The 9,421-nt window shown below is 55.1% G+C and overlaps 1 protein-coding gene and 5 non-coding genes across 8 annotated transcripts; 2 read left to right on the top strand and 4 right to left on the bottom strand.

Moving 5' to 3' along the window:
- The first annotated feature begins 606 nt into the window (after positions 1 to 606).
- HES7 (hes family bHLH transcription factor 7) lies at positions 607 to 7,068 on the top strand. 3 transcript variants are annotated; one of them, XM_032498744.1, is made up of 5 exons: positions 607 to 1,632; positions 2,543 to 2,609; positions 4,575 to 4,670; positions 5,239 to 5,326; positions 5,647 to 7,068. In XM_032498744.1, the coding sequence occupies exons 1-5, from the start codon at positions 1,181 to 1,183 to the stop codon at positions 6,087 to 6,089; spliced, it is 1,146 nt and encodes a 381-aa protein (XP_032354635.1). In that variant the 5' UTR covers positions 607 to 1,180; the 3' UTR covers positions 6,090 to 7,068. The 3 variants fall into 3 exon arrangements, with proteins under 3 accessions (XP_032354635.1, XP_032354636.1, XP_032354637.1); XM_032498745.1 differs by having other exon boundaries at positions 1,493 to 2,174; XM_032498746.1 differs by lacking the exons at positions 607 to 1,632; positions 2,543 to 2,609 and adding an exon at positions 2,617 to 3,681.
- TRNAG-GCC lies at positions 1,864 to 1,934 on the bottom strand. The gene has a single exon. It is a non-coding gene; the product is annotated as a tRNA-Gly (tRNA).
- On the bottom strand, positions 6,647 to 6,733 carry TRNAR-UCU. Its single transcript is given in 2 exon segments — positions 6,647 to 6,682; positions 6,697 to 6,733. It is a non-coding gene; the product is annotated as a tRNA-Arg (tRNA).
- Positions 7,069 to 7,237: 169 nt separating the features above from the next.
- Positions 7,238 to 7,319, top strand: TRNAL-UAG. The gene has a single exon. It is a non-coding gene; the product is annotated as a tRNA-Leu (tRNA).
- Positions 7,320 to 7,735: 416 nt separating this feature from the next.
- Positions 7,736 to 7,807, bottom strand: TRNAQ-CUG. Its single transcript has one exon. It is a non-coding gene; the product is annotated as a tRNA-Gln (tRNA).
- Positions 7,808 to 8,380: 573 nt separating this feature from the next.
- On the bottom strand, positions 8,381 to 8,453 carry TRNAK-UUU. The gene has a single exon. It is a non-coding gene; the product is annotated as a tRNA-Lys (tRNA).
- Positions 8,454 to 9,421: the final 968 nt, after the last annotated feature.

Genomic DNA, 9,421 nt, shown 5'->3' with positions numbered 1-9,421 from the left:
TTTACTTTCTCTCTCCAAGGCCACCACTTCAGTACTAGCCACGATCTTGTCTTACCTCCCTGCTTCCATTCTCTACATAGCAGCCAAAGTGATCTTTTAAAACATAAATCAGTGAATATAATTTTCCTGATTAAAACCCACCACTTGCTTCCCATTGCACTTAGACTAAAATCCAAACTCCTTCCACAGCCTCTAAGGCTCTGTGATTGGGCTCTGCCTGCCTCTCCGTTCTGATCTCTGCCACACTCCAAATTGTTGGTCCTGGGTATCCTGGCGCTCTCTCTCTAAGCTCTCACCACCAAGACCTGTTCCTGCCTTAGAGCCTTTGCACTTGTTCTTCTTTTTGTCTGCACTCATGAGCTGTGCTTGGCTCAATATCATCTCCTCACAGAGTCTGTCTCTGACTACCCAGAGTAAAGTAGCCCTTCATTCTCAAGTCATTGCCATGTTTGGTTGCCCCTTGCCCCCACCCTTATAATCATCTTATATTACTTTCTGCTTTCTTAGTTATTTTCTGTCTCCCCTCCCCCCACTATAATGTAAGTGTCAGGAGAGCCCAGACCCAATGTACCCTCAATACCTAACAACGCTTGGTGCACAGGAGGCCTTCCATAAACAGCGGCTTAGTGATTCAGTATAGTGGCTGCGCACACAGACATACAGATGCCCAGATGGCTGTATAGAATCCTTCTAGGGGGCCACTGTCACGGCTTAGGTTTGAGAAGAGAGCATTCCCAGTCGCTGACACAATCCAGAGACGAGGAAAAAGGACCCCGAGCCTAGCCCAGATGAAGCAGACAGGCTGGAAGAGGCAGGAGGCAGGAACCAGAGACAGAGACACAGACCCAGGGCGGGTTCCAGACAGAGGCACGGAGACAGACAAGACCCAGACCCAGCTTTAGCGAACCAGAGACGCGGGCCCACAGCAGCCTGGGCAGCAGCTAGAGAGACTGTGCCGGGAGGAGGGGCGCCGAGGGAGGCCGAGCGCGCCGGAAGACCGCGGAAAACCAGCGGCGCGAGCCTGGGAGCCCGGGCTGCCCCGCCCCTGCTCACAAGTGGCCGCGGCAGCTGGCGGGAGCCCGGCCGCCCGCCGGCACGACGCGTGCGGGATCAAAGCAGCCTGGAAGGGGCGAGCGGAGAGGTGGCAGGAATCTGGAGGTGTGAGCGAGCTTCCCAGGGGATGGCCCGAGCGTGGGAGCGAAGAAGGCCGGGAGGCGACAGAGACCTGAAGAGACGATCCCAGAGGCCAATACGTAAACCTGGTGAGAGACGCAGAGGCTGGAGAGACCTGGAGCCTGAGATGCCGAGACCACCAAAGACCCAGAGACCCAGCGCTGAAGTTGCTGTACGTCCTGAAAAGAACGTGAAAGATAACAGAGATAGAGACGCCGAGAGGAAAGCGGAGACGCAGAAAGACGGCGAGACAAACAAGGCCAAGACTGTGGATATAGAATGCGCGCTTCAGAAAACAGGAAATAAGAGAGAGCGAGAGAGGAAGAGAAAGGAAAAAAGAGCAAGGGCCTCAGAGCTTGCGGGGCGGGAGGACCGCGCCCCTCCCCCGCGGAGGGCTGAGAGGACTCCCGGGGCAGGGATCCGAGCTCCTGGTCCTTTCTCAGGATCACGCCTGCGGAGGTGCGGGCAGGGGGGGGCGGAAGGAGGGGTGTGGACAGCGGAACCACAGGCTGGGAGGATGGGAGTGTGAGGACGTTCGGAATTCAGGTTTCGATCCGGAGACTAAAACTCTGCGATGGAGTTAAAAAAAAAAGTATTATTATTAATGTTTGGTAGAAATCATAAACAAAGATGCTTCTCAGATACATCAGAAAAGATATTTTTGGGTAAAGGGAAAACAGGTATTAGTACTGCATTGGCCGGGAATCGAACCCGGGCCTCCCGCGTGGCAGGCGAGAATTCTACCACTGAACCACCAATGCAACCGGTAGGAGCTTCTCCTTAGCTCTACCTCAGTATGGAAGGAATTGAGGCCCGTACCCAGGCACACGTTACAGACCAGAGACTCCGCAAAGGAATGGCTCCAATAGACGTGGGTGGAGCGCCAGGCCATCCTTCCTCCCGCCCGGATCCGGTCACCCGGCCATAAAGTCGCCCCATATGGCCAGGGGCGGCCCCACACCCGGGTGCGAACTGCCCAGGGCCCCAAGCCTCGCGTGCAGGTGAGAAAAACTCAGCCCGAGCCCAGGTTCCCAAGGACGGGGGCAGTGGGGGCTTCTGCGGCCACACATCTGTGCTCCCATTTGGCTCAGGTACGGGAGGTGGGATATGCTAGGCTCACTGATTCCAAATGGGAGTGCCCTCCCCAAAGTCTATGTTTCTCTGGCTCGGACTTTGTCAAGGCAGGCTCCGTGAAAAAAAAAAAAAAAAAAAAAAGCAAGCTCTGGACAGGCACTGAGAGGGCTTGGTGGATCCCCATCCGTCTGTGACTTCGCAGCTATCTTCTTGCTCGGTCTGCAACCCTGTCTTTCTGTGTCCTTGTCCCTGGCATTCTTGCTGTCCCATTAAATCTCTGATTTTGTCTTCTCAGGCACTTTGTCCTGAAGTCTCCAAGTGTTCACGCATCATTCTTCAGAGTCTCAGGCTTTTGGTTTGAGGTGGGTGTTGATCCCTTTTTTGTTCCCTTTAAGAAAACTGCCTGTTTTTTGCTCCCCTATAGGCAGGAGGGGTCCCCAGCAGCAAGCTATGCGAATACACTTGTGTCAGGTGTCCTGGCAGCCATGTGCCTGACTCTCCAATAATTAGTTTTGAATTAGATACTTCTAGGTGGAAAAATCTCTCCACCTCCTACCCGTACTTCAAGGCCTTGCTTCCCCTTCCCTGAGGCTTCCTTCGCCTCAGTCCAGCCATCTCTCAGGATGACCCTTTCCCTCAGCACCTATTTCACTGTGCTTCTAAAATAGCTAGTTGATAACACATCTTTCCCACTAGATCCTGCAGGGACAAGTTAGGCCTCCAGTGCTTATCTGAGTATGAAAATCACAGCCTAGACCAGTGCCCAGTACACACAATTGGACATGTAGATGTTGGGGGAATCGAATGTGGCTGACTTAGATCGAAAAAAGCTTCTCTCCCACCTCCAGACAAAGTCCCAGTTGAATTAGGTGGATCCAGCTGGCACACTCAGGTGGCATGCTATCCCAAGTAGGAGGTGAATTTTGGGGAAAGGTGTATAGGATCCAGCGTGGTGGCTTAGGGGTGCTAACTTTTATTTCAGGATTAGTGGAGATACAATGACCTCCCAAGAAAACTGAGACAGTGAATGGGGGAAACTCTGAATTTCACTCCTGTGTTCTATCCCCAAACTACTCAAACTCCCTCTCCCACTAATAACCTCCTCCCCTCAGCTGGGTCCCGCCTCTTTATACAGCCTTATGGTCCTTAAACCAGCCGGTGCTGCACTGGCCCCTCATTTCCCACACTCCCAGGCCAGTTCCACTCCTTCCCCTCCTTCTTGTGCTCCTCCCCTTTCCGGGCGCCTCGTGCCCTGGGTCGAGCGGGCGGGATCGGATGCCGAAGGGGCGGGTCCGGGTTCTACCCCCTGCCCGCTACCACCACTCTGGGGTCTGCGAGATATAAGGCGCAAGGCAAGCAGGGACTCGGTCCACATCAGGGTCCGGAGGAGCGATGGTCACCCGGGATCGAGCAGAGAATAGGGATGGCCCCAAGGTGAGAGGCGGGAGGGGAGGGAGCAGAGGTCCCTGGGCCGGTCAGAGGACCGTGTCCCTGAGACCGAGGGTCAGGGAAGTGGCTGGAGATACTGGGCTGGAAAGGGGAAAGGATCATGGGGAACCCGAGGAGCCAGGAACTGGAGAGGAAGCTGCAAACTATGGAGAAGGGGTCAGTGTCAGAGCCGGAACTGGCTGAGCGGCCGACGCAGAGGTCTCGGGTATGGGTAATGGCAGTTGACACACTGCAGCCTGGAGGGCATGGGAGGGGGTCAGAGTTTGAGTAAAGTAAGCAAGAGGAGCACAGAGCTAAGGGAGGACAGCTGGGGGAAAAAAAAAAAAGCGGAGAGGATAGGCACTTGCTCCACGCCTGCTGTGAGCCGGAGCTGGCACAAGGCAAAATAAGAGAAGGTCCGAGAACTGGTGGAAGATTTTAGAACCAACGGAGAATGGTGACCGCACTGACGGGTTAGAGGTAGAAGAGGAGGCGCGGTCGCGGGGTATCTCCCTTCCTACACTCAGGGCCGCCAGCTCTGCCCGGCATCTTGCGGCCCACGTGTTTGGGCGCAAAGAGGGCCCCCAAAGTTCTCCACTGAGTCAGAGAAAGACTGCACGAGTAGGAGACGTAGAGAGAAAAGAGGAGGAGAAGGAGAGACATAGAGAGGGGAGACAGAAGGACCAGACAGAATACAGAAGACCCAGGAGAGAGAGGAGGCGAGCAACAGAAATTGACCCTAGAGGGGGAGTGGACAGAGTTCGAATGGGCCCGGCCCTAGACTCTCTGGGATCTTAGGGAAGGGGAGGAGGCCGGACTATCCCAGCGGCCGGATCCTGACGGCCCCCGTGCTGAGTTTCGGTGGGGTCGGCCCGCTCTTCCTTTCCTGCTGGTCGCAGATGCTGAAGCCGCTTGTGGAGAAGCGGCGCCGGGACCGCATCAACCGCAGCCTGGAAGAGCTGAGGCTGCTGCTGCTGGAGCGGACCCGGGACCAGGTCAGTTCTTCTGCCATCACTGGACCCCCAAGCATCCTGTCCTCGCGTCTCAGGGCTTCCCACTTGGGTGGGGACATATGCTGCTTTGGCGACCCTGGCCCCAAGGCATCCTGACCCTTGGAATCCCATCCCAGACCCCATCTCGTTCTCAGAACGCAATCTTCATCGCCACCCTTCGGGTCTGTAAGTTTCATACCCGGCTCTGTAAATTTCCCTCCCAGGGTCAGTCAATTTGGGGCCATAAATTCCCTCTCCTTCTCCCCCACAGTCCCCAAGACAGCCAGCAGGGTGGTTAATTTCATTTCCCAGGTTTGCTGTTCGAATCCCCTCCTCATACTGTGGGTTGGTTTCATTCCCTTGGGTTGGACAGTTTCGTCTCAGGCTGGGCCAGGACTATTCTTGGTCATCTCCACTCCGCATTCATTCGGTAGCGCACTCTGTGGTCCGCACACAAACGCGTTCCGGGGGCACCCCCAGCTCCTGCATCCCCCCTCCCTTCTTCCCCCTGCCACTTTCCCCCTCTCTCCCCACCCCTTTCTGTCTCTGCGCCCTCCCCTCCCGTCTGTAGAACCTCCGGAACCCGAAGCTGGAGAAAGCAGAGATACTGGAGTTCGCCGTGGGCTACTTGAGGGAGCGAAGCCGGGTGGAGCCCCCGGGTACAGCGCGGGGGTGGGGCAGCGGAGGGAGGGAGGGGGGATTCACCAGGGCCCGGGCAGGGGTAGATGGGGCAGACACTGCGGTGGACGGTGGGCTTGGGGAATGGCAGGCTGTGCTCCGAGGCGAGGTTAATAATAACACCCACGCGTGTCTGTCTGTCTCCCTCATTTTCTCCCTCTGTCTGTCCACCTGGCTTCCTGTCTCTGTGCGCCTGTCCGGCCTTGGTATCTCTGCGCCCTGCCCCTTCCCTCACCCTGGCTGGGACCCCTGCCCTGCCTGCGGGTCCTTCCGCCGGCCGCACCCGCTGCTGCGGCTCCAGGGGTTCCCCGGTCCCCAGCCCAGGACGCCGAGGCGCTCGCCAGCTGCTACCTGTCCGGCTTCCGCGAGTGCCTGCTTCGCCTGGCGGCCTTCGCGCACGACGCTAGCCCAGCGGCCCGCGCCCAGCTCTTCTCCGCGCTGCACGGCTACCTGCGCCCCAAGCTGCCCCGGCCGGAACCGGTAGATCCGAGGCCCCAAGCGCCGCGCCCACCGCTGGACCCCGCCGCCCCGGCGCCTGGCCCTGCGCTGCACCAGCGCCCCCCAGTGCACCAGGGCCCCCCTAGCCCGCGCTGCGCATGGTCCCCGTCCCCCTGCTCCCCCCGCGCCGGGGATTCCGGCGCACCGGCCCCTCTCACTGGACTACTGCCGCCGTCTCACAGACAAGACGGGGCGCCCAAGGCCCCGCCGCTCCCGCCGCCCGCTTTCTGGAGACCTTGGCCCTGAGCTTTGGGGGCGGATGGGGGTAGGGGCTGGGGGAGGGAGGTAGAGACTCCAGCCCGAGGGCAGCAGAGGGACCCGGGCGTCGGGGTGAGGAGGTGTTGGGGAGGGCGGCGGGGCGCGCGGGCGCAGCGCGCGGGTGAGATGTGGTCTATATTAGAGTATCTATATAAATATATATTTCCCTGGTTCCTGTCCCTTCTCCCTGCCCACCTTGTGTCTAGGATTGTACCCTCTGCTCCCGGCCCAGCCCCAGTCCCTTCCCGAGTCCCTAGTGCATGGAATAAAGTGGTTATTAAATCCCGGTGTGTCCCCGAGCCAGGGGCCTGCCTTTATCTCGGCGTCCACGCCCACTTTCCCTCACCTTCTGTCTTCCGCCCCCCAGTCCTGCTCTCCTTCGCCCAAGCTCCGGGGCAGACAGGTAAGTAAAGAAGAGAGCAGAGCGGAGGCTGAGGTCGGGACTGCAACTAGATGGAAAACAGATAGGGTAGGGGGAGAATGGATGGGAACCTTTGAGAAAAAGCCAGATAAAGAGGAAAGGATAAAAGAAAAGGAAATAAAACCGACTCTGGTGGGATTCGAACCCACAACCTTTGAATCGCTCTTTCGTCACTAGAAGTCCAATGCGCTATCCATTGCGCCACAGAGCCACCTGGTGGGCAGTGGCGTCTGACGGCTTACGGGTACTAGAATGGGAAAGGGGCGGGGGGAGGGGAGGGATGAAAGGGAATTGGGCGGGGCGTGACAGGCGCGCGTGGTTTGGACTTCAGAGGCCTGCCTGGGAGAGGTAGCGTGTGCAAAGCTCGAGAACCAGGTGGGAGTGCGGGCATGCAAGGGTGGAAGAAACAGGGAGAGAGCAACTGAATATGAATGAGCGAGCGAGTACAGAGCTCCGGCTGCCCGCTTGGGGGATGCTTCCAGTCCAGGCTCACCCCACTCCCAGATGTGGCCCCACCCATCAAAATAAACTTGTTTTGTTTGCAAATTTCTGAGTGTCTGTTTCCTCTGGTCTATATGTTTTACCATCCGCTGCTCCGCGGTCGGAGGAATTTCAATGGCTCCCAAAGACCAACCAATTTAATACAACCATCTATAGCACCACTTCTGTCTTCTAGTCTCTTAGGAGGACTGCCTGGAGAAGACTGTTCCACGCAGGTAGCGTGGCCGAGCGGTCTAAGGCGCTGGATTTAGGCTCCAGTCTCTTCGGAGGCGTGGGTTCGAATCCCACCGCTGCCAGACCACAGTTTTTCTTGTTGTCAATGCACCCTCATCAAAGCCCGTTTGGGGACATCGCTCCATTTTATGAGAACTACTGGTAGCAGTCTCACCGTCTTCTCTCTCTGGTATTCTAGACAAAGCCTAGATCTGCATCTCAGCCCCAAACCAAGACCTGATGGAAACTGGCAAAGTAACCTCGTATCTTCATAACTGATCTTGACTTTAACATGTCCTCAAATAACATTCTTATCTGTCAAAATGAGTGCCACTTGCTATGTATTTAGTACTGTATGTTCTCTTGACAGTGTGCTAGAGGCTCGAATTATCTAGTATGAAAAATTCAAAAGATTCCTCGGAACATGGGAATATTATATACAAAACTAACGAATAATACAATAGAACACATTGGTATTGAATAAAGGGAAAAAAGCGTAAGGTTCCACCGAGATTTGAACTCGGATCGCTGGATTCAGAGTCCAGAGTGCTAACCATTACACCATGGAACCCACCTCCTAGTAACATCTTCTGAGAGTGTATATATTACTGAATTTCTTCTGCGCGTTTTTCTCTACTTTTCCACCCAGAAGACGAAACAAAATAAAAGTAGTTGCCAGATAGGGTGTATACCGCTATTGACCACCTGAAATATTAATTTAAATGTGCTGTAAGTATAAAATATACATCTTAATAGATGATTTAGTAGAAAAAGATTGTTAAAATTTCATTAATTAAAAATATTGATTGATAAAATAAGATTTAGGATATATTGGGTTAAATAAAATATTACTAAAATTAATTTCACTTGTTGCTTTGTACTCTCTTTAACGTGGCTACTAGAAAATTAAAATTCGCATGTATGGCTTGCGTATGTTTAAATCATCTCTGCTTTCCCTATGCTGTCATTCATTCTACCTGTGAATAAAACCCTGACGCCCGTAATATTACTGCCTTTTAAAGCCAAGTAACAATATTTGTCTTACTCTTCCTCTGTTTTGTTCAAAAGAATACAAATATTAATGTATTCAAAAGCACAGACTTGTAATGTACCGGTGGAGGGGAAGAAAAAAAAGAACACGATTCGCCCGAACAGGGACTTGAACCCTGGACCCTCAGATTAAAAGTCTGATGCTCTACCGACTGAGCTATCCGGGCTCCTGTTTAAAGGGCCTTCTACTGTCCATAAGAGTTTCACAGTTCCTCTTGATCCAGACTTACAGAACAAAGTAAGTATTGTATTCATGGGCTCAGAGAACCCCAAAAGGCACCTGGAGGAAGCCGGTAAAACCAGTGGCCGGTGACTACGCCTTCTCGGACTCCCCCGGGGTATAGCACAGGTTAGGACTCTGCGGCTTGAGCTTGGCAGAGGCTGGGAGGGTGCAGTGTTGGGACTGGCCTCTAGGGGCCGCTGCGGCCGCGAGCTTTCCTTGAGGAGAGGTTTCTTTCCAGTCTGGATGACCCAGATCCCAGGCACCCGAGGCACCCAGGCTCCTGCCCATCGCCCCAAGGCCAAGGGCAGGCTCGGATCGGCAAGAATGCCTCATGGGGCCTTCATACGCTGTGCGCCTGGAGTCCATCTCGGTCTCCTGACTGGTCCTAGTCCAAGGTGGAGATTGAGACCAGGCGTGCTAAGCCCGGGGACACACAGGGCAATTTGGGGGGGGGGGGGTGTGTGCTGAGTTTGGGAGGTAACAGGAGGGTTGTTTCTGACCAGTATGGAGTGTGCAGGAATGCGTGTGCCACTCACCTGAATGTGGCTTTAGTGATTTATGGACGAGTATGGCTCACTTGTGTATAGTGATTCACATGGGTGTTTCACAAGTAAGAATGTGGGTACCCTGTGCCCAGTTCTGGCTGAGAGAGAGGAGGAAAGGGTCTTGGGGGGAAGTTGGGGAGTGGGCAGTCAAGGGTCCCAGGGCATTAATTGGCTGCTGATCAGGAGGAGGGCAGTGTCCCAATCATACAGGCATCACCTAATCCCCGTCTCCCTTTCGGCATCTGGTCCCTCCTTTCCCAACGGACCTGGGCTCCTGATATCCATCTGGGTGAACCCGGTCCTGCCAGTCAGAGGAACCGGCTGTGCCAGAGGCAAACACACACCTATTATGGGGCAAGGCCATGGG

This window comes from Camelus ferus, chromosome 16 (genome assembly GCF_009834535.1).
Source record: "Camelus ferus isolate YT-003-E chromosome 16, BCGSAC_Cfer_1.0, whole genome shotgun sequence".
Lineage (NCBI taxonomy): Eukaryota > Metazoa > Chordata > Mammalia > Artiodactyla > Camelidae > Camelus > Camelus ferus.
This window is presented reverse-complemented; position numbering and strand designations above follow the sequence as displayed.

What these genes read in the sequence shown, in the direction of transcription:
- HES7 (XM_032498744.1), top strand. Translation starts at nt 1,181, where the DNA reads ATGGCCCGAGCGTGGGAGCGAAGAAGGCCGGGAGGCGACAGAGACCTG. An exon ending in TCTCAGGCTTTTGGTTTGAG is followed by an intron (nt 2,610 to 4,574) that starts GTGGGTGTTGAT and finishes TGCTGGTCGCAG; the next exon opens with ATGCTGAAGCCGCTTGTGGA. An exon ending in AAGCCGGGTGGAGCCCCCGG is followed by an intron (nt 5,327 to 5,646) that starts GTACAGCGCGGG and finishes CTGCGGCTCCAG; the next exon opens with GGGTTCCCCGGTCCCCAGCC.